A 25,294-nucleotide genomic window follows, 5' to 3' on the forward strand; every position below is an offset into this window, starting at 1 on the left:
TGTGTTGCAAACAATATTTTTCCTTTAAAATGAATAGACAGAAGTCTAGACTTAGAAATCATGTCAGCAGATCATGATTTCAACCATTAGATTTTTCGAGTCAAATCTGCCACTGCCATATTCTTAGCATTGATCTTAAAATCTTAGAGGGACATTATATACTAGATTTTTCCTTGCATACATGGTTTTGTAGATGATCCATTTATATAGCTCATACAAAAAAAAAAAAAAAAGTTAGTTTTGCTTATTTTTAAATAACATTGCTCTGATTTTTAGAATCCTAACCAAGCCCCAAAGTTTTAGAAGTATACTGATGTATACCTCCTCCAGCTTGCTCCTGTTTGTGTAAAGGGTCTTTTCATATGCAGAGGAAGGGGGGAGTGTCTGCTATTTTTGCGATACAGGCACTTTCAGTGGGTGTTCCAGATAACCTTTTCAACAGAACTAAAATTTGAGCTTCTAAGTAAGTATTTAAAACAGTTTTATACTGAATTTTATATCTGTATCTGTGCAAATTATTCTTTATAGTAGTGGCTATTACATGCAGTTATATGAAAATTGGTGCATACTGTCCCTTTAAAAAGGGATATGAAACCCAAATTTTTGATTCGTAATTCAGATAGAGCATGTCATTTTAAGCAACTTTCTAAATTATTCCGATTATCAATTTCTCTTCGTTCTCTTGCTATCTTTATTTGAAAAAGCAGAAATGTAAGGTTAGGAGCCGGCCCATTTTTAGTTCAGCACCTGAGTAAAGCTTGCCGATTGGTGGGTAAATGAACCACCTATCAGAAAGCGCTAACCAGGGTGCTGAATCAAAAATGGGCCGGTTCCTTAGCTTACATTCCTCTTGTTTTTTTAATAAAAATACCAAGAGAATGAAGAAAAATGAATAGGCGTAAATTAGTAAGTTGCATGCTCTATCTGAATCATGAAAGAAAGAAAAATGTGGGTTTTATATCCCTTTAAAAACAGCCGTCTATCAAATTACATAACTGAAGCATGCCTTCACTATCAATTCACAAGTTTGTTTTTTATGAAAAACAACAAAAACACAAAATCAGAAAAGTATTTCTCACATTGATTGTCTCATAGAAATAATATAAATACATTTTGTAAATAATACTACAAAGTCTCCAAGAAAGTATTTTTTAGTGTAGGGAATAAAAAAATAAAAATAAATTGATAATCTCTTCAGAAAATATTTATTCAAATCTATAAATCTAAAGCCTAGACCTAAACCAATTTACACATCACCAACAAAACAATACTGAGACAATATCAAGTTCAACAATAGAATTACTAAATCTTGTTAAAAAAATGGCAACGTTTAATTTCTCAGGGAATTGGTTAAAAACATAAATTATGCTAACCTGATAATTTTATTTCCATCGAGGGGAGGAGAGTCCACTGCTTCATTCATTAGTTGTGGGAATTAAGAACCTGGCCACCAGGAGGAGGCAAAGACACCCCAGCCAAAGGCTTAAATACCTCCCCCACTTCCCTCTTCCCCTAGTCATTCTGCCGAGGGAACAAAGAACAGTAGGAGAAATATCAGGGTATAAATGGTGCCAGAAGAACAAAAACTAAATTTAGGTCCGCCCACCAGAGCAACTGGCGGGAGCCGTGGACTCTCCTCCCCTCGATGGAAATAAAATTATCAGGTAAGCATAATTGATGTTTTTCATCTAAAGGGGAGGAGAGTCCATGGCTTCATTCATTACTTGTGGGAACAAATACCCAAGCTCTAGAGGTGTCAGGGTTTTTTCCCTGTTTGCCATGTGCTGCTGGCAGCCATTTTACTCGCCTCTCTTCCTGACTATGGTGCATTGTGGGGGATGCTGCTCATTTCCTACACTTCCTTTTATGGCCAGACTGGTGTGCATCATCCATGTGAGACAGGATGCAGTCTCAGAATTGTGATGTCATCACTTATTATTTAAAGAGCCTCTGTGTTGTCTCAGACCTGTTTATGAGAGTTCCTGTGCATTACCTGGCTGCCTGACGTCCTTCCTGGTTCCTGATCCCTGGCTTGTTCCTGACTCTGCTGTTTTCCTTGTTCCCGATTCTGGCTCGTCTGACTATTCGCTTCGGCTCCTGACTCGGCTCGTCTGACTACCAGCTCTGGTTTTGACTCCTGGCTTGTTATTTGACTTGTGGACTTATTTTTTGCTATGAATAAAAGGTGTGATTATTTTTGCACTTCTCATCTCAGTCTGATTCCTGGCACCCTGACAAGAGGACACTGAATGAAAAAACGGGAGAGCAAAAAAAGGAGGACCCTAATCTGAGGGCACCACATCCTGTAAAACCTGTCTCCCAAAAACTGCTTCCGCAAAAGCAAAAATGTCAAATTTGTAAAACTTTGTAAAAGGTATGTAAGGATGACCAGGTAGCCGCCTTACAAATCTGCTCCATAGAGGCCTCATTCTTGAAGGCCCAAGAAGAAGCCACAGCTCTAGTTGAATGAGCCATGATCCTCTGATGAGGCTCATGTCCCGCTGTCTCATAGGCTAAGCGAATAATAGTCCTCAACCAAAAGGACAAAGAAGTAGAAAAGGCTTTCTGCCCCTTGCGCTTCCCTGCATACACCACAAAAAGAGATGTAGATTGTCTGAAATCCTTTGTAGCCTGAAGATAAAACTTCAAGGCTCGAACCACGTCCAAATTATGAAGTAACCTCTCCTTAGGAGAAGAGGGGTTAGGACACAAAGTAGTAACTACTATTTCCTGATTTATGTTACGGTTAGACACAACTTTGGGAAAAAATCCCAAACCAGTGCGCAGAACAGCCTTAGCGTGAAATGCCAAATGAGGAGGGTCAAATTGCAAGGCCGCCAACTCAGACTCTGCGAGCCGATGCAATAGCCAACAGAAAGAGAACCTTCCAGGAAAGAATCGTAATGTCAATAGAGTGCATAGGTTCAAACGGAACCCTCTGCAACACCCTCAGAACCAAGTTCAAGCTCCAGGGAGGAGGCCTTATTCTAGACAGAGCCTGAACAAAGGACTGAATATCAGGACGCTCAGCGAGCCTCTTGTGCAACAAAACAGATAATGCCGAAATTTGTCCCTTCAAGGAACTGGCAGCAAGTCCCTTTTTTAAATTATCTTGCAGAAAAAACAGAATCCTGGATACCTTAACCTTGTGCCAAGGATATCCATGCTTCTCACACCAGGACAAGCAAGTCTTCCACACCTTATGATAGATGCGACGAGTGACCGGCTTCCTAGCCTGAACAAGAGTATCAATCACTCTCTCAGAAAAACCTCTCTTGGCCAAGACTAAGCGTTCAATATCCACGCAGTCAGCCTCAGAGAATCTAGATTTTGATGTTGAAAGGGACCTGGTACCAACAGATCCCTGCAACAGGGTAACCTCCATGGAGGAGAAGATAACATCCCCACCAGATCCGCAAACCACGTCCTCCGCGGCCACGACGGAGCAATCAGAAAAGCCAAAGCTTTTTCCTGCTTGATGCAGGACACTACACGAGGTAGAAGTGGCAACGGTGGAAAAATGTAAACTAGGTTGAACCCCCAAGGCACCGCTAAAGCATCTATCAGCTCTGTCTGGGGATCCCTGGACCGTAACCTGTATCTGGGTAGCTTGCAGTTGAGTCTGGACGCCATGAGGTCTATCTCCGACGTCCCCCATCTGTAACAAATCTCTGCAAACACCTTGGGATGGAGAGACCATTCCCCCGGATGGAAGTAATGCCTGCTGAGGAAATCCACTTCCCAGTTGTCCACACCCGGAATGTGGATTGCTGAGAGCGAGCAGTTGTGGGACTCTGCCCTTTCCAATATCTGAGAAACCTCCCTCATTGCCAGAGAGCTTCTCGTCCACCCCCCTGGTGGTTGATGTAAGCCACCGAGGTAATGTCTGTCTGGAATCTGAATGACCCCAGTAGAGGCCATGCCTTCAGAGCATTGTATATCGCTCGAAGTTCCAGAACATTGATCGGGAGGAGAGACTACTCAAGACCATTTTCCTTGTGCCATCCTGACACCCCAAACAGCTTCCCATCCTGCCAGACTCACGTCTGGTTGGTGGGCTTCTTGTTCTGCTTGGATTTATTCCAAGACTGAGCTGGTTTCCAAGTGCTCTTGGACCAATCCGCTTTTGCGGCGGGGTGTTGGCATTGGGCCTTGTCCCCACGAAAGGGAAGAAAAGTAGATCCCTTAGGCTTAACCTTGCGGTAGAAAAACGCCCTTGCCTCCTGTAACTGTGGTTATGATCGAGTCCAATCCTGGACCGAACAGGATCTTTCCCTGAAATGGAAGGGATAACAGTCTAGACTTAGAGGTCCTGTTCACAGACCACGACTTTAGCCATAGAGCCCTGCAGGCTTATACGGAAAAACCTGACACCTTAGCATTCAAGCGAATAATTTGCATATTGGCATCACAAATAAAAGAATTAGCAACCCTCAAGGCCTTAATTCTCTCCTTTATCTCGTTGAGGAAAGTCTCCCTCTCAACCATGTCAGACAGATCCTCGCACCAATATGTCGCAGCTCCGGCAACCGCAGCTACCGGCGCTGCTGGCTGAAAAACAAACACTGTGTGCTGAAACATTTTTTCTAACTTTTTATCCATGGGCTCCTTAAACAAACTATCCTCAAGAGGAATTGTTGTCCGCTTCGCGAGCGTAGAGATAGCACCATCCACCTTAGGGACAGCCCCATAGCTCGAGCTGAGAGTCTGGGACGGGGAACAGTTTCTTAAAGGAAGAAGAAGGGGGGGAAAAGGAAGAACCTAATCTCTCCCATTCCTTCTTAATAATGTTAGCCATCTTAAAGGGACAGTCTACTCCAAAATAAACTTTCATGATTCAGATAGAGAATGCAATTTTAAACCATTTTCAAATTTACTTCTAAAACCAATTTTGCTTTGTTCTTTGGTATTCTTAATTGAAAGCTAAACCTAGGAGGTTCATATGCTAATTTCTAAGCCCTTGAAGGCCGCCTCTTCTCTCAGGGATTTTGACAGTTTTTCACCACTAGAGGGTGTTAGTTCATGTGTGTCATATATATAACACTGTGCTCACTCACGTGGAGTTCAGGTGAGCCAGCTCTGACTGGCTAAAATGGATGTCTGTTCAAAAGAACTGAAATTAGGGGGCAGTTTGCAGAGACTTGGATACAAGGAAATCACATAGGTAAAAAGTGAATTTATATAACTGTGTTGGTTGTGCAAAACTAGAGAATGGGTAATAAAAAGGGATTATCTTTTTAAACAATAAAAATTCTGGTGTAGACTATCCCTTTAACAGGAACCGGGAAGGTCTGAGGCACCACCCTGTCCTCATATACTTTATCAAGCTTAGGAATCGAAGGTTCCTCTGTTAGTTTCGGTTCCGGAACCTCGAGGGTAGCAAGCACTTGCTTCAGCAAAAAGCGCACATTTTCCATCCTAAACCTAAAGTCAGGCTCCTCTGCAGTTGGAGCTTTAGATGACAGACTCCGACCCAGAATGAACGTCCTCTGAAGAGTCAGAGTCGTCTTTGTCAGCGGATAAGCTTTCCGGAAAATATCCATTGGAGTAGATGACCCCTGGGTCAGATCGCCATATTTTACCTCATGCTTAGCAGAACGTGGTAAGGCAATAATCACTTTAGACACAGCCGTTTGCAGTTGATCCGCAAAATCTGACGGCCAACGGATCTCTCCCGTAGGAGAAATAGACATGCCCTGGGGCGCTGCATGTGTACTCTGAGATGAATGTAGGAAACGCACCTTACGGGATGGAGAACCCTAAGAGGTGGACGGCTCAGTAGTACTAGACAGCCTTTTCTTTCTAGATGCCGTGACTTTATCAAGGCATGTGGAACATAGTTGAGCAGGCGGAACTCCCGGAACCTCCTCACAATAAACACAATTACTAGACTTAGATATAAGAGGGAGTACCCTCTAACTCGTCAGAGTCCTCCCTAGCTTACGGCTTTATTACGGACTAGTTATAATATATAAAAATGGCACCTTTATAACCTCCAATGGCCGGGGCACTCACTACCTCCTATGACCCGGACCACAGAAACCGTTACGTCTCTTGCACCGCCGATCAAGCAAGGAAGTCGATTAGGCCACACCCAATCAGAATGAATGCATCGCAGGACCGCCCCTGCACTAGGGAGAAAACGTGCCAAATCTGCTGCACAAATACTTCCGGAACTTAAACTAAAGTCCACCCATTGCCAGAGCCTCATCTCACACATATCGCAGCAATGACACAAAAATATGAACTCCTCCTGTTCAATAATCCCCCTACCAGGGATATTAACCCTTGGTTCTATAAAGATTAAAAAAAGGTATCACACTGTGACCCTGGCTTCTGCGTTGTGTCTAAAAATGAAACAATCTTACCAGAATCTATGCCGTGGAAAGGAACATGGCCTCTCAAGTGTGACAGTGTAGAAGCATCGCTCCTAACATGGACTTGAGTGTAGAAAGCAGGCAGCGAAACTCGTCAACGCCGATTGCTTATGAAGCTATTAAAATGAGTCTGCATGTGTTCGCAGAAAGACTCTCCCTGCATCTCCGGACTCTAACTTTCACTCAAGCTCTCACTAAGAGAGTGACAGGGCTACTTAAAACTCCAGTCCCATTCCGAAGAGTACAACCCTCCATAAGAGACTACTCCGAATCTTCCAACACTTCTCTGCCAACCTCTTGTGACGAAAGGCAAAGAATGACTGGGGGATGAGGGAAGTGGGGGAGGTATTTAAGCCTTTTGCTGGGGTGTCTTTGCCTCCTCCTGGTGGCCAGGTTCTTAATTCCCACAAGTAATGAATGAAGCCGTGGACTCTCCTCCCCTTTAGATGGAAAAGGAAACCAATTTTTGTCCTTTTAATAAATTTTTATGATGCAACTTATTGCAGATATCCATTTCTTCATCTTTTTATGCCACATAGATTAATCCGCTCCACTATTTTGAAATAGTAAAAATTCAAAATCTAAGTGTGAGTAATAATCAGTATACCATGTTAATACCAATATAGCAATTTCACAGTACTTAAGTTATGGAAATATTCATTTTACCAGTGCTTTCCATAATAAAAGTTCACTTCTTGCTCTGAATCTTTGCAAATTTCCAGCTATAAAACTACCCAGCAGAACACAGCTCTTTGTGGTTCTTGTGCTGTTAAGAAACCAGCTTGCATGTTGCCGTTTGGGAACAAGATTGTGTAGTGCTGTTTGGAATGGGAACCATCTTGTGCTCTAACTGATTTATGTTGGCTGTGGCCCTGTGGTTTAGCTGCTGTTCTGCACTGAGTTAAGGAAAATGGCGGCACACACCGGTTCTTGAGAACCTGGGAAATTTAGGAACAGGTTTGCAAGAACTGGTGACAGCTTTCTGAATCCCACCATTGAATACACTGCCAGTCCTAAGCTGAACGTGCCTGCTGGTTGGTGGATACTCACACATGTGGCCTTATTTTTATACTCACTATCCCTTTAATTTTACATTTATCCTTTATGTTGCTTTCTCACCTTTCCTACAGAAGCCTTGTAAGCGATTTTGATTTCCTGTCGCTGAGCGAGGGTTCTATTTGCAATTACGTCTATGATAGCATCTTCATCTGTGCCTACATGGATAGAATAAGGGATCAATGTACAAACTTTACTTAAGACATTTGGATAAATGTGTGTGGACAGCTATATATTTAGATATATATAGCTCAGTTTTTGTTTCTTTTCCTGCTTTACATTTAACAAACATGGAAAATAGGCCACAAATGGTTTAAGAAATACAGTATATGCTATCAAATAAATATTTAGAAATTCACACTTAAAAAGGGAAATGAAACCCAAAATTGTGTTTTTGCAATTCAGATAAGAGCGTGTGATGTTAACTAACTTTCTAATTTACTTCTATCATCAATTTTTAATTCTCTTTGTATCTTTTGTTGAAAAGCAGGGACATAAGCTTAGAAGCCAGCCTATTTCTAGAGCACTATATGGCAGCAGTTTTGCAAAAATATTATCCATTGGCAAGAGCACTAGATGGTAGCACTATTTCCTGGCATGTAGTGCTCCAGATGCCTACCTAGATATCTCTTCAACAAAGAATATCATGGAACGAAGCAACTTTGATAATAGAAGTAAATTAGAATTTTTTCCTGAGAGAACGTACCTGCTTTTCAACAAGAGATACCAATTTGAACTAAGTAAATTAGAAAGTTGCTTAAAATTGCATGCTCCACATGAATCATGAAAAAAAATAAAAAATTGGTTTCATGTACCTTTAAAAAAAGAGTCCAGGGACATATCCCTCTTGAGTATATGATTTGCTACTTTGCTGTTATTGCCATTTAGGGATAGCTTTAAATCAACTCCTACATTAAAATCAAGCAACCACTGTGTATAATGCTGCTGGAGTCACTACAATCTAGGGTAGTGGAAAAAGCAAATTTACAAAGCTAAATTATAGTAAAAAGCAGAGAAAATAATTAAATATATTAAAAAGTTCTCTTTTTTTACAATGCAAACTTAAATATATCATGGGATTTAAAAAAAAAAAAAAAAAAACACAGGAAAAAAACACCATTAGTGCTTCCTAGTTTTTGCGCCGGTGGTCAAACAAGGTGGCCACAAATCAAAAGATCCCTCGAGGGGAGAGCAACAGACAGAGGGTACCCTATAACTTTATCTTCTAAATCTGACCCTGTGCCACTGGACATCTGTATGAATCATTATTTTGTGTATTACAGCTCTACATTTATTTATATAAAGTCCCTAAGGCATCCAAAATATTGATCTGCAGCACCCATGTGTTAGGAAATTAGCCATTACTTTATTAGAACAATATAAGTTGTTGTTTTTTTTACTACACATAATTAAGCTAGTCATAATGATGTATTCTAAGCAAAGATTAGCCTCGGAATATAATACGTAGATGTATTTTTACAATTATGGGCCAGATTACAAGTGGAGGGGTATTTCCCTCGCTAACTCTACTAGAAGTATTTTTTGTGAACGTCGGGTAGCGCTTGTATTACAATTTGAAAGTAAAGAGTTTTTGCTCGCAATCTCACCAGATAAAACGCAAAAAGCCGAACTTAGAATATTGTGCACATGTTAACGTATTCCCCCATAGAAGTCAACGGAGCAAAAAAAGTGGGGGGGAAAAAACCCAACACCCTACCCACGCGCAAACTTCATTGCATCTTCTCAAGTTCGCCAACTCGAAATGAAAATGTGAATATTTCACATTCCAATGTTCTTCACATAGAAGAATGTTCTATTTATAAATACATATTTCTACCTGCCTTTTTTTTCTCTAACATTTGAGACCTCATATCTTTTTATTGCAATATTTTTGGTTAATAATTTTTATTAGATGGTGTTATGAATGTTACTCTACTTTGTAATGTATTTTTGATGTATTTTGTGTTTCGCAAAACTGTTAACCAGAACTCTGAGGAAGAGTTATGCCAACGAGGGTTAACCTCAATTGCGCTCAAGCGATCACATTTACTTTCAACTTGTAATACAAGGGCAACCCCCAGACACGCGCAAACAGAAGCGAAAATCCCCTTTTCACTTGCGCATAAATGTTAGCCCCGCCACTCGTAATCTGACCCTATATTAGATGTCTAAATATTGAAAATATAAGTGTAAAGGATTAGTTTCTATAAATTAATGGGCACTGCCATGTTTAGACGAGTTTTCTATCTATCCCTGTTTGCACAAACAAAGCAGTGTAGAATCTCTTTTAGATTATCCTATGTTCCACACAGCCTTGTTTGGACAGTCTCTTATTGCCCGTTTATATGTCTCCCTAATTGGGTGCTGTCATTTTTGCCCTTTTTATCCATTTTCCCTGCTAAATACAGAGTTAAAGAGAGACAGTCAAGACAAAAAAAAAAAAAAAAAAAAAAAAAAAAAAAACACACACACAACTTTCACGATTCAGATAGGGCATGTAATTTTAAACAACTTTCCAATTTACTTTTATCACCAATTTTTCTTTGTTGTCTTGGTATTCTTAGTTGAAAGCTAAATCTAGGAGGTTCATATGCTAATTTCTTAAACCTTGAAGGCCGCCTCTAATCTGAAAGAATTTTGACAGTTTTTCACCACTAGAGGGCCTTAGTTCATATGTTTCATATAGATAACATTGAGCTCACACACAAACACGCGTGAAGCTCCTAGCAGTGAGCACTGATTGGCTAAAATGCAAGTCTGTCAAAAACTGAAATAAAGGGGCAGTTTGCAGAGGCTTAGATACAAGGTAATCAGAGGTAAAAAGTATATTATTATAACTGTGTTGGTTATGCAAAACTGGGCAATGGGTAATAAAAGGGATTATATATCTTTTTAATCAATAACAATTCTGGTGTAGACTGTCCCTTTAAATTACAAGAAAAGGGGACAAAAATAAATATTGAAAGTTATTGCATTTTTTTTTTAAAAAACACATAATTAAACATTTTATATTAAAATGCCATACTGTTAAATACCCCTTAAAAAAACTTTCATAATTCAGATAGAGCAGCAATAAAAAATAAAAAAAATAAAAAAAAAAAACTTTCCAATTGATATCTTTCACTAGTAATCATTTGTTAAAAACTTTTTATAAGAGCACACCTAAGTAGGGTCAGGAGCGTGCACGTGTCTCGAGCACTATATGGAAAACCTTGCTACAAGGTCTAACAATAATTTACATTCAGCTCTTGTTCAGGCTCATGAGATTAAGGATGCTATCATGGAAACAAAAGGATACCAAGAGAAAGATGTAAATTTGAGAATATAAAGCACATTGGTTTGTTTTTTTTAAATTGTATTCCATCTAAATCAAGAATGAGTATTTTTGACTTCCATATCCCTTTAATAACATGTATGCATGTGTAGAAATTAAAGCTCTCATAACTTTATGAATTTAAAAGGGATACTAAACCCAAATTTTTTCTCTCATGATTCAGATAGAGCATGTAATTTTAAGCAATTTTGTAATTTACTCCCATTATCAAATTCTCTTTGTTCTCTTGCTATCTTTATCTGAAAAAGCAGGAATCTAAGCTAAGGAGCCGGCCCATTTTTGGTTTAGCACCTGGGTTGCACTTGCTGATTGGTGGCTAAATGTACCCACCAGTCAGCAAGCATTACCCAGTGTGGTGAACCAAAAATGGGCTGGCTCCTTAGCTTAGATTTCTGCTTTTTTCAATTAAAGATAGCAAGAGAACAAAGGAAAATTGATAATAGGAGTAAATAAGTTGCTTACAATTGCATACTCTAAATCATGAAAGAAAGAAAAAAAAAATTGGGTTTAGTATCCCTTTAATATTAATAAGACATCTGCTAATAGTCAAAAATCAAATTCAAAGCATCTTAGACTAGAATGTATCACCAGTGTTGTACTTACCTGCTCCTTTCATAGCTTTCCTGAGTTTCTGAGCATCTTCAGCAGCATTAAAATTTGAATAGGGTTTTATGGTTCCTTTACTTCCAATCTAAACAAACATCATGCAGATTAGATTGTAACCCCACTATGAAAAAGTATAAAACTAGCATCTTAATAACTTCTATTTTAAAGATATAGGGCCAGGTTACAAGTGGTGAGCTAACTGGGTTTTTTCCGCTCAAGAGCTAACTGCGCTCAAAGTAAAAAATTAGTGTGGCCCAGATTAGTGTGCATATTACAAGTAAAATGCAGCATACAAATATATCTTTAAAAGGGATATAAGACAGTATGTTTCATTTTTATAATAATTAAAAAGCACAGGCTATTCTTAATATAAATCACCAATATGCATTTGACATTTTAAAAGGATTTTAACTTAATTTGTGCAGGGTCCATTACTTCCCGTCACAGCCTCACAGGGGGGCTGGGGCCTCTACAGGAAAACATAAATAGCTTGATGTCAAATATTCTAGAGCAACATGAGATTGCTTACTGTTTAGTGAATGCTCCCTTACGCAACTATAGGCGGTGGCTAGATTGAGAATTTCTGAGTGCTCATTTTGCAAGAAAACAAGGTAGTGTTTTTTTAACACTGTTTATTTTTAATCTTTAACACTTTTTTTTTTTTACTAAAAGGAGTACTGTTTCAAAACCCTTTGACTTTGTGTTCAACTTGTTTACATCTTGCCAACAAGGGACATTCATTCGTATTTGTACCCTAGACTATCATTTTAATAAAAACACTAAACATAACCGATTATCAGGAAAGATAACTCCTGTTTGCTTAACTTATTGATGGAAAATGCATACTTACTGCTGCCATCGTTTCCAGTTAACAGAAAAATCAGTACTTCCCAGCGGATGTTGGTGGCTGTAAAAGAGAACATTTATATTACACAGCAGATAAGGGAAGCTTGTGGCATATGTCACCATTTTATAGGCCCGTCTTTAAATATGTAAAGATTATATTACGCATTTAAAGGAACAATAAACACTGACTGCTCTCATTGAATTAACAAAATCTCAATTTGTTTGGCTCCAGCAGAAAAGTCCATTATTCCAGGCTGTCCAGTAAAGTCTAAAAAATACTGGACAATTAAAGGGATATGAAATAAACTTTTTCTATTATGATTCAGATAGAGAATGCGATTTCAAACAATTTTCACAATTTACTTCTATTATCAATTTTTATTCGTCCCTTTGGTATCTTTTGTTGAAAAGCAGGGATGTAAGCTTAGGAGCCAGCCCATTTCTAGAGCACTATATGGCAGCAGTTTTGCAAGAATGTTATCCATTTGTAAGAGCGCTAGATGGCAGCACTATTCCTGTCATGTAGTGGTCCAGATGCCTACCTAGGTATCTCTTCAACACAAGATCATGAGAACAAAGCAAATTTGATAAAAGTAAATTGGAAACTTTTTTTTTTTTTTAAATGGTATGCTCTGTCTGAATCACAAAAGAACATTTGAGTTTCGTATTCCTTTAAAACATAACGTTTAGTTCTCTGACTGGCAGATACATGTTAAAAACGTTCTATGCCTCTATGCGATACTAGTAGCCAAGTATGGGAAAAAAATATCACTTATTTCTGGCAGTCTTGAGCTGTGCTAAAATCCGGTTATGTGGTTATTACATGTAGCTACTGGCGTAAAATCACTGCTTTATTTTTTTTAATGGGACCCATATGGTGTAAAAACCACGGGTCAGACTCAGTGGGTTATACTGGCAGTCAAAAGGGGTAAAACACTGCTGTGTTACTGGCAGCTAAGACGCACAATTATTTGCAGCCAGTTGTGATAGAGAGAGATGATGGAGATATACACACACACACTATATAAAGTGGGTTCAAGGATTGGGCGCTAAGACCCAATATGTGATCCACACCAAGCCTGCAACTGAGATTTATGAAGCAGCAGTTTAAAAACACTGCATTCTAACCCATCTCCAGTACCTCTTAGGTTAGGGTTGCCACCACAGCCATGTTTTCCTTGACACTGATGAGTTACACATGCTGCAGGGAGGAACATGTATTGTGTTTCTGGACAGGACTATTCATATTCCTCCCTGCAGCATGTGTAACTTATAAGGGTTCTGATATTCTAGGGACAGGTGGCAACACTATCTGAGGTAGCAGAGCAGACTGATCTGACTGAGATCTTAGACATTTGGTTGCATGAGAGTAGTAGCTCAGCGTCAATAAGTAAAAGGTAGCAAACACTGCCCACAAGTTGAGAATCTGGGAGGACAGCAGTAACAGACCAGAGGCAAAACGAACAAAAGAATAAGGAGCACCTGACAACAGCTGTTAGTAGTGAATTCAGATTTAATGAACAGGGTATACCATCGCAGCATGTGGTATACAAATACAGAGTATACACAGGGACAATGTCCCTATTAAAAGTCAGTTGATACAGAGGAGCTTGAAAAAGTGAGTGTAAGCAGAGCTGGTAACAAGAAAAGGGCTAACGCGTTTCGGCGTGAGCCTTACTCATAGCCTACTTAACAGAGGCCCATGGTGCAAGATTTTTTTGGGTCCCCCAAAAGGTAACCCAGTAACAAGCAATAGCAATAATATACATGCTGTTCTATATAATGATGTTGTAGATAACTAGCACAAAGTTTACAACCCTAATGCAGGGGAGCCTTTTATTAGTGCAGGCTAACACCAATCTAGTCTGGCTGCTATGTCCCCCCCCCAGCACTTAGGCTCTAGTGCCACTAGGGCTCAATAGTATTGCCGGCCCAAGCGGACAGGTTCACTACCTGTGAACTCTGTCAGGACAATGATAAATCTGCCCCTTAAAGGGTCATGAAACCCAAACATTATCATGATTCAGATAGAGAATATGATTTTAAACAACTTTCCAATTTACTTCTATTATTTAGTTTGCTTCCTTCTCTTGTCATCATTTACTGAAAGGTTTATCTAGGCAAGTTCATGAGCAGCAGAGAACCTAGGTTCTAGCTGTTGATTGGTGGATATATATATATATATATATATATATATATATATATATATATATATATATATATATATATATATATATATATATATATATAAATATAAATAATTGGCTCACCCATGTGTTCAGTTAGAAACTAGTAGTGCATTGCTGCTCCTTCAACAACTGATACCAAGAGAATGAAAGATTAGATAATAGAAGTATATTAGAAAGTTGTTTAAAATTGTATTCTCTATCTGAATCAAGAAATAATTTTTTGGAGTATCATGTACCTTTAAAGTATAGTAGAGTATTTTATGATGAATGAAGGGGTGGATTTATCATGAGGCAAATACCCCCACTGGTTGCAGGTTTGCTCATTTAAAGGGACAGTCTACACCAGAATTGTTATTGTTTTAAAAGATAGATAATCCCATTATTACCCATTCCCCAGTTTTGCATAACCAATATACTTGTAACCTCTGTGATTATCTTTTATCTAAGCCTCTGCAAACTGCCCCTTTATTTCAGTTCTTTTGACAGACTTGCAGTTTAGCCAATCAGTGCCTGCTCCCAGATAACTTCACGTGCACGAGCACAGTGTTGTCTATATGAAATACGTGAACTAACACCCTCTAGTGGTGAAAAACTGTTAAAATGCATTCTGAAAAGGTGGCCTTCAAGGTCTAAGAAATTAGTATATGAACCTCCTAGGTTAAGCTTTCAACTAAGAATACCAGGAGAACAAAGCAAAATTGGTGCTAAAAGTAAATTGGAAAATTGTTTAAAATTACATATCCTATCTGAATCATGAACGTTTATTTTGGCCTAGACTGTCCCTTTAAGCCTGCAACTTATATTTATGAGGAAGCAGTTTATACTGATTTGACTGGGCTGATTGACAAGTCTGCTCTTGCTCAATAACAAAATGGAATAGGGGGCGCCCTTGAGATCACACAATGTTACTGAATAAGTAAAATTATACTATAGTAAATCTGAGATAGATTAATAATATAAATATATGTTAGCACACGATGACAATAGGAATTTTCTTATAATCCTAGTAGGAGTTAATATATATTTATATTAATTCACTTATAAGAGTTCCTAGAACTGATGTTAACCAAATTGCCTGATATTTGAATATAACCAGATATTTAGATATAACCCAATAATGATAGATATTATTAAAAGGTACAAAAATAAGCAGTCCTTTTGTAGATAAATCTTGAGGATTAGATACAGAGGCAGCAATCTGTGATGGTCCTGGCCGGGATCCAGATACAGCAATCTAAAACAACAAACAGAAACAGATGCGCCACATGGCCCAATATTGTAGGTTCCAGATGATAATATATATGATAAATAAATGCACTCACATATATTAAAGCACCTCAGATGGTGCGAATGACACAGTCTGGGATCTATAACAGTCACCCAGCAGACCGACCTCCTGGAATAATACAGAATCTGTATAGAGAAATATAAAACACAAAGAGCCTATATGGCCTAGTATTGTTTGGCTTGAGTTGTAAGCAACCAAAGATATGAAGTGTAAACTCACATTTGGTGTAGCATCTCCAGTGATGCTAAAGAGGCAAGCTGGGATCAATTCAGTCACCCAACAGACTTAGTACCAAGGCATACAGGATGCAGCAGTCCTCCTGACTTTTCTATAGGCCAATAAAGTCCTCAAAAATAACCAAAACTCAGGCAGCAAGTGTTTTGAAAAAAGTTAAAATCACTTTAATAAAACGTTAAATTAATTGCGACGCGTTTCTCAGTCTCAGACTGTTTCATCAGGCATAATAAAATAGTTTACAAACACTTGCTTTATATACCTAAACAAACCAATTACCACACTTGTTGTGGGAGTGATCTATGACACCATTAGTATCATAGCAACAAATAAGCTTTGACAACAAAAATACAACCAATTTGTATGTTTTAAAACAAATACACATTAAAACATGTAACAGGTAGAATGATCAAAAATATTTGGGAGTTTATAGTCATTGTATGAGAAAAAACATAAATCACAATTTTTTTTTAAAATGAATTGTCTGTTTTTCTATTTCTTTCTAATAACAGACAGATCCTAACTAAAATTGACCCATTTCACTTCCTCATTGGTAAATAGCGGTATTCATAAGTGTAGTGCACTTTTATTTACAATTCCTAATCAGTAATCACTTGCTGTGTGTTCTAAAGTATGTTTAGACCTCAGAATAACAAACGTCTAGAATTGGTGCACCTATCACTAATGGTTCCGTGATGGGATTTATTCTTATTTTAAGGTGGTTCATATAAGGCGATCACTTACTTTGTTTTAATAGCATATTTGGACATCTGAGTGGCGTCCGTGTGGAGCTTGTGCGCATGTCACTGACGTTGCCAAAGATACGCCAACACCTATTCGGCTAGACCCTGAGCGCAGATAGGAACTGGTGTGTGATAGGGTATTGTGAGCCTGTCAGTAAAGCTGGCTGGTAGAGGTGATTGGTCACAGGGCGTGGATTTACCCAATGGTTTTATGAGCGTGTCAGTAAGGCTGTATTGTGAGCGTATCAGTAACGCTGTATTTTGAGCTTGTCAGTCAAGCTGGCTAAACAATATGATTGGTCAAGGGGCGGAAATTTACCCAATAGTTTTGTGTGCGTGTCAACTGGCTAAATGATATTACTATAATTGATCAAAAAGGGGATAGATTTGCCTAATAGTTTCTATTCGCTCACGTCATATTAAATGTAGCTAAAAACAAAAGCTTAATACCCATTTAGAAAGTCATATGTTGTACACTAGTCATATTTAGTGTGATAGGTCTAACATCCTCTCACACTCTCATGTGGGCTGAATCACAGTACTATACCACCCATCGACATCTTTTAGTCTTTTCTCCATTATCTTAGATTATATGTCCATTAATAGCAGTATGTTGAGATTATATCTCATGAGGTCCCTATAAGAGGCATACGTCTAACTACTCTATTGTATAGATTGTATCATTGGTGTCCCTATATGTGTCTATTCTATTATGGAGATAATTACATAAATATGTATATAATAAGTATGTGGATATAGACCATTAATAATATGTTAATCTAACCACTAATATACTAGAATTAAACTAAATAAATGGCAGTATGAAAAATACCATTCAACCTAAGCCCGGCAGTGGGAGTAAATGCTATAGAGAACTATCAAAAAGTATCAAGAGACCTGACCAGGTATATAATTATTAGTAAAACTAAATATGAGGGGAAAGGGAAGAGGAAAAATTAAATTGGTGTAAATCCTTAAACTTATTTGACAAAGGTGATGAATTATGGTGGAGTGGCAGTGTAAAATATTTAGTGTAGTGAATGATATAAATCATCCTTTGGAAGTGAAAAATATGTGCTGCTCCAAACTCTAATATATTAGTATTTATATTTAGATATCGTGATGGCCCTATATATTATTAATGAATACATTATAATAAAATAATAAGTGAAAAAATTGATATGTTGGTTAGTGGTATGTGATGTGTGTAATAAAGATAGTCTCTGATGGGGGGGCGGAGCCGGAAGCTGCCATGAGTGCAGTGTAAATCCGGAGCTCCATACAAGCAGCCCTGTGAAATTCAAAAATCTGGCATCACACTAGATACTTTAACGACACAGCATGAGAGATAACTGCTAAACCTCTGAGGCACACGATGAGGTGACTTTTATAACGCTATGACCAGGATAAAGGTGACTATCAGATTCAACAAACACGCATCGCCCCCAACCGGAAGTGAAGCCTAATCGCCATGAGAAAACTTCGAGCAACAAAGTAAAACTGCCTGTCACAGCACCTCGCTTACCGGAGCCTTTATTTAACCGAGCAGGCTACTCTGGAGATCAAACGGGACAGGTGAGGTGCCCGACATAGAAGTGAAGCTACGCTGAGGGGTAAGCAAGCACGCCACGTGGCGACCGCAATACTTATATCACCGAATAAGCACAACACTAAAGCGATCAGGAGAGGGAGAGTCACAACACAATTTTGTTAGACATCTTTGGCGACTGAGTCAGACAACAGCCTGAACGGCACCTCACTCACTTGAACTCTTTCTAAGACACAAAGCCCAGAACAAGCACCAAAAGATGGCTTAGGCCCAGCCGCACTGTATTTGGAACACTCTCCAGATCAGTCCATTGAGCTAGAAGGGCTGTGCAGCCACAATAATACAAGGAGAGACTCAGACACTTTATTCCCCACTGCAGCTGTAGTGTTTCTGACACTGAAGGCCCTATACCATGCTCTAATTGCTAATACTATGAACTGTAGTTGCATATTGCAGATTTGGATATATTCTGATATAGCAAGGAGCTACAACAGTGGAACATCTGACAGCTTTAATAGAATTACTCCAGGGCAGACATAGTGCAACAAACTGAATACCCATAACAGAAATAATGGCGTCTAGGCGCACTGTCAGGCTTGACAAGACTACCAAACCCACTACCACTAAGACTTTGACTATGTCTTCCTTCTTGCAAGCCACAGACCCGGTTGATAATGTGAGAGCACACGTAGGCACGGGGGGAAAATCCCCTAATCCAGACTCTCTGCAAGATGAAAATCCTCATTCCCAAACACCAGAGTCACAACTTTCGGCCTCATTATATAACCTGCCGTCTAAGCAAGACATAGCAAACATAGTGCGCACATGTATTAGAGAAGAGCTGGCCACCATAGCGCAAGAGATACACACTCTGGGATTTCAGATGGAAACACTAGAAAGTAATCACGATCAACTTAAAGAAGAAGAAGAAGTACATGCTTTAACTGAACAAGTCTCATCACAGCAAGATACTATATACAGCCTGCAGGAAAAGTTAGAATATTTAGAGAATCGCAGCAGGAGGAAAAAATGTAAGAATCAGGGGAGTACCCGAAGATGTTTTACCCCGTGACTTTCCAGTGTACCTTCAGGCATTATTTCAGCACATTAAAGAGTCGTCACATACAACTGACATACAGTGGGTAAGAGCACATCGATCCCTTCGCCCCAAGCCTCCAGCTACGGCACCACCTAGGGATATAATTATAAGATTTAAAAATTTCTTGGAGAAGGAAATGCTGTTGAACCAATCCCGAAAAAAACAGCCAATCAGATTTAGGGGTACAATTGTTCAATTTTACCAAGACTTATCATATGAAACCCTGCAAAAAAGGAAAGAATTTGCACCCCTTACGACGTACCTGCGAAACAAAAAGATCCCATACAGATGGGGATTCCCAACACAAATATGGGTTCTCAGCAACAATTCTAGACTTACCTGCAAGACACCGGAAGACTCCCATGCTTTTTGTCTATCTTTGGGACTTGATCCAGTAGAGACACTCTCTACGGCAGATAAGAACTTGCCCGCCGCCAAGCGCCCTCCTGAAAAAAACCCTGCTTGGCGCATGGTACCAGCCAAGAAAGGGAAAACCGCAGCCACCACACCGCAAAGAAACAATGACTCTAGTCCAAGTCCCTCTAGTACATCACCTTGAGCCCTTACGGGCATGCAAATTTCATATGTGCCTAATGAGGACTGAATGCTTGAAATGTTGAATATCCATGCTGTTTGTTTGCTTACCTGATGGTTATATAAGCTTACAGGCTATGAGGCTATATAGTCTGTAATACTTACTAGCCAGAATAGATAACTTCCACTTAGATATGACAGAAGGGCTTGCAATTACAATTTATTGTTGAAACCCCCCAACACCGCTCTCAATATGCCCTATATTAGGAAGAGAGTATTGAATTTATGTTCAAATTATAATTCAATATCATGTTTGCCTGTTTATGTTGTTTGTATTCACTGTTTACATTGTTTATTTATTTGTGGATTTGTTTTACAGAAAAGCTGTTCTACTAATGACACAATGCTTAGACTACGTACCAGGTGCCGTGCTAACCAACAAATGCCTGTGCTTGTTATCTAGGTTATGATGTCGCCAGTTGTAAGTAAAGATACACGTTCACTAACGTTATTGACACAGAATGCCAAAGGACTAAATTCACCTCACAAACGCTCTAAAGCCATACTAGACTTAGCCAAAAGACGAGTTGATATACTATTCCTGCAAGAAACGCATTTTCAGTATAATAAGGAACCCAAATATTTTGGGAAAACATTCACAACGCATTAACATAGTTCTGGGCCTAATAAAAAAGCAGGTGTAAGCATATTAATTAGGAAAGATCTCCCATTCACACTAACTAGCATAAACAAAGATAAGGAAGGCAGATTTCTAGGGAAAATGGGACTTTTATATGGTAGACCGGTTACATTGATAAATGTATACGCACCAAACACCAAGCAGGCCCCTTTCTTTCAGGACATATTTAAGAAAATATTGGATCTAGCAGTAGGCCCTATATATTTAGCTGGAGACTTCAATACCCCTTTACAGCCACAAAAAGATAGTTCAAATCCCAAAATTTTAGTATCCAAAAAACTCTCCAAGACCCTATGGAAAAACTTGAGAGATCTCAATCTCTATGATATATGGAGATTTATACATACAGAGAAAAGAGATTATACTTTTTTCTCTGCCCCTAACAAATCCTATAGCAGATTGGATTATATATTTACTAACCAAAAGGGCCTTGCTAATGTTAACCACTGCGAGATCTCGCCAACCTCGTGGTCTGACCACTCCGCAGTCACGCTAAAACTCTCATGGCCTGAAACACAAACAGAACCCTTTAGCTGGAAATTAGATGAAACTTTATTGAATAACCCGAACTCCCTAGACAAAATATCCTCACTTATATCAGACTATTTTACACACAATATCAACTCAGTAACAAGCAACTATGTAGTGTGGGAAGCCCATAAGTGTGTCATCAGGGGAGAATTGATAAAGCTCAAGGCCCAGCACCAACAACACATTTGCCGACAATATGCAGAACTTACAGAAACATTTACAAAATTAGATCATGCATTAAAATGCAAACCTAACGATCCCCTATTAACGCAAGACTACCTTGATGCCAGGAAAGCATTAGATAATTTTTTAGAAATTGAGTATCAAAACTTTACATAAAAAAACTAACTGTAAGTTTTATAATGAGAACAATAGAGCAGGTAAACTACTAGCACGAGCTTTAAAAAAGAAAAGACTTAAATCATTTATCTATGAAATACATAGACCAAAATGTAAGACCCCTCTCTATACTACTAGAGAGATTCTCCAAGTCTTTCAAGATTACTACACAGAACTTTATAATATTTCCAAAACCCCCCTAACTGAAGAACACCTCTCTAACCTCAACACTTATATTGATCATTGTCAAGTCCCCAAGATTACCTCAGACCAATTGCAAACCCTGAAAAGGCCCATAACCACACAGGAACTTCAACATGTAATATCAGATCTGCCTAATGGGAAAAGCCCAGGCCCTGATGGCCTATCAGCTAAATATTATAAAGCTTTTTCCTCTATCCTTATCCCTCACATGGTTCAACTTTTTAATGAGGTTTCTGAGGAAAACCCGTTTCCACCATCAATGCTTGAGGCGCAGGTCTCGGTGCTCCCAAAACCAGGCAAACAACCAAACACACCAGCAAATTTTCGCCCAATATCTCTACTTAATGTGGACATTAAACTTTACGCGAAGATTTTCGCGACCCGAATTAATCTGATCCTCCCAACTTTAATACATATTAATCAAGCGGGGTTCACACCTACACGGGAATCCAGAGACAACACCACAAAAATTTTGGCTCTTATGGAATATGCACACAAACATCGGGTTCCCTCCGCGTTCATTTCTATGGACGCGGAGAAAGCCTTTGATAGGCTTGATTGGACATTTCTGAAACAGGCCTTACTAAAATTTGGATTTGACCAAGAACTAATCATGAAACTATTCGCACTATATAATACACCTCAAGCAAAAGTTAGACTAAATGACTCCTTCTCCCACCCTTTTCAAATCAATAACGGAACCAGACAAGGCTGCCCTCTCTCACCCCTCCTTTTTGTCTTATCAATAGAAATACTGGCATCCTATATTAGGAATAAAGCTATTACAGGACTCCAAATAGGCTCAACAGAATATCAAATCACACTATATGCAGATGATATATTCCTTACCCTCACGAACATAGAATCCACACTCCCTAATCTCATGGATGCCTTAAATAAATATGGGAAATACTCAAATTTTAGTATAAACATTACAAAGTCTGAACTGCTACATATTAATCTCACCCCAACCACTTTAACACGCCTGCAGCAACAGTTCCAATATAAGGTGCAGAGCAAAGCAATTAAATATTTAGGAGTCTACATAACCCCCAACATCCATGATGTTGTGACTTTAAATTACGAAAGCCTAATTTTAAACGTTAATTCATTGTTAAGAAGCTGGAATAATAAATTTCTATCATGGATGGGGAGACTTAATGCAATTAAAATGATTATACTGCCCAAAATACTTTATATGTTACAGACTCTACCTATACCCCTCCCTGACTCACTGATTCATAGACTACAGAAAGCATTAAATACCTTTATATGGGCAAACAAACGCCCACGCATAGCCACAGCTACACTATATAGACCGAGAGAACTTGGAGGCATAGGAGCGCCCAATATAAAACTCTATAGAATAGCTACTTTTATGTCCAGGGTGGTAGACTGGTGTAAAAATGCCTTAAATAAAGAATGGGTCCAACTAGAAAACAATCTGATAGGTCATGATAATATATGCGGGAACTGTTGGCTCACCTCCAACCAGAGAACGCTTTCAGATGCTACCCCATCCTCAGTCCGAGAATCATATAAAATATGGGACAAAATCATACGACAGCATAAAGGCATTTCTACAGCGCAATCCCCTTTAACCCCGATAGTAGGCAATGTAACATCCCCACTTAATATTAATATACTTGAGCCGCAACTAATAACTATCAATGATATCCTTCCGGTTCATACCTTGTACGAGAATGGAAGGGTTAAATCGCAAACAGAGCTCGTTGACAGGTGTGGATCCAGACTGCAAAATTGGTTAACATATTCACAGTTAGCACACTTTCTTTCAACACACCCATCTAAACCGCATTATACCCGTCCCTTGACACCTTTTGAGAATCTGTGCATTAATCCACTACCAAATAAAGGCATACTCTCCATAGTACATAAACAACTTTAACTGTCCAGCTATAAAAACCTACCATCCTACGTTGCCAAATGGGAACAAGAACTTGATACTCCGATACCAGAGCAAACTTGGTATGACATATTCAAATATATGAGCAAATCTTCCTCCTCGATTTCCATTCTGGAAATGAACCTCAAATTTATGTGCAGATGGTATTATACACCTTCACGTTTACATCAACTATTCCCTAACACCCCAGCAATATGCTGGAGGGGTTGCCAGGAAATTGGAACCCCACACCACATTTGGTGGCAATGCCCGAAAGCTAAATACTATTGGGAAGCAATCAAAAAAAGAGGTTGACCGAGTATTGAATGTCCCTATACCCTTAGAATTAAAAGTTTTGCTCTTCAACCACTTCCCTAAAATAAAATGCAAGTTAAGATTAGCACTTTTAACAATAATGGTAAGCACAGCCAAAAGATTAATCCCGTTACACTGGAAAAAAACGGATCTACCCACAATAGAAGTCTGGAGGCATACAGTCACACATAATCTAGAACTAGAAAAATACCATTACACACAAATACACCGACAAGACGATTATCATTCCATATACTTTCTATGGGAGGAATACTTGAATATGACGTTGGCTCAGACCTAGACCATATATAAATGTTTATATTATGAGACGAAGCCGGTATCCTGGTACATTAGTAGTTTTTGTAATACTTCTATGCAGTTATTAATATATTGTGCATTGTCATATAGAGAAATGTTTTCCACTATAGTATGTTTGACTTTTGTATACATGACCTGATAATGTGCTCAAGTCGTATCTGCCTAAATCTAAATGTATACTGACTTATGTTAATCAATAAAAATGATTTAAAAAAAAAAAAAAAAAAAGATAGTCTCTGATAGTATGATGTGTAGGTGAGATCTTTGGTACCTCATGTAAATTATATAATGCATACAGACTCCAATATTGTAAATATGATTAATGAGATTAGACTTGCATGATAGGAGAAGGGATTCAACAGAGGTCAAAAACTGCTAAATCTACGCATTCATTCAGACCCTCAGGAACTAAAGTGTGTAACTTGTGTATCCAAAAGGTTTCTCTACGGCGTAGGGTGAGCATAGGGTTATGACTACTTTGTGATACTTGTTCTATAGTTAATATATGGATTGTTTTAGAGCTACCTTTATGTGCATACGCACAATGTCTCGATAAGCTGTGTTTTAAAAATTTCCTTTTAATATTATATTTATGCTCACTCCATTGCCTCTTGATGGTTCGAGAGGTACGCCCCACATATTGAACCCCACAGGTACAGCCAATTAGGTATATTACATACGTTGATTCGCATGAAAGTCTTTTGGTGATCTTAAATTGTTTGCCCGTTTGGTAGGAACAAAAAGTGTTAGTCACACTTTTTACCACTTTGCACATATTGCACCTTGATTTTAAACATTTAAAGACTCCATTCTTGGGCAAAAAGTTGCCCCAAAAAGTCTCATTTGGACCTGCAATCAGATTCTGTTGAGATATCTTATCTCTCACTATCTTGCTCTGGGCTAATTTGTTCTTAAGTGTAGGAGCTCTCCTATACACCATTCTAGGTTTAGTGGAAATATAATTTTTAAGGAATGGATCATCACATATGATAGGCCAATGTTTCAATATGATGTTATTAATTTCACGATATTGACTACTATAACCCGTGATGAATAGTGGTGTTTTAAAATTCTCATCATTTCGTTCTCGGTTAGTATTGTCCTTATTTTTGTCTTGTGACAGATA

The 25,294-nt window shown here is 38.7% G+C and overlaps 1 protein-coding gene across 1 annotated transcript in view; it reads right to left on the reverse strand.

Moving 5' to 3' along the window:
* ANXA4 (annexin A4) overlaps nt 1-25,294 on the reverse strand; it is a 158,031-nt gene that overhangs the window by 97,455 nt on the left and 35,282 nt on the right. Inside the window, exons 2-4 of the mRNA XM_053718226.1 lie at nt 12,224-12,280; nt 11,371-11,458; nt 7,497-7,591 (exon numbers count right to left, since the gene is read on the reverse strand). Coding sequence (XP_053574201.1) covers nt 7,497-7,591; nt 11,371-11,458; nt 12,224-12,232 — 192 coding nt within the window. The 5' untranslated portion in view covers nt 12,233-12,280. The remainder of the gene's footprint in view (nt 1-7,496; nt 7,592-11,370; nt 11,459-12,223; nt 12,281-25,294) is intronic.

The sequence above is a fragment of the Bombina bombina genome, chromosome 6 (genome assembly GCF_027579735.1).
Source record: "Bombina bombina isolate aBomBom1 chromosome 6, aBomBom1.pri, whole genome shotgun sequence".
Taxonomy (NCBI): Eukaryota; Metazoa; Chordata; class Amphibia; order Anura; family Bombinatoridae; genus Bombina; species Bombina bombina.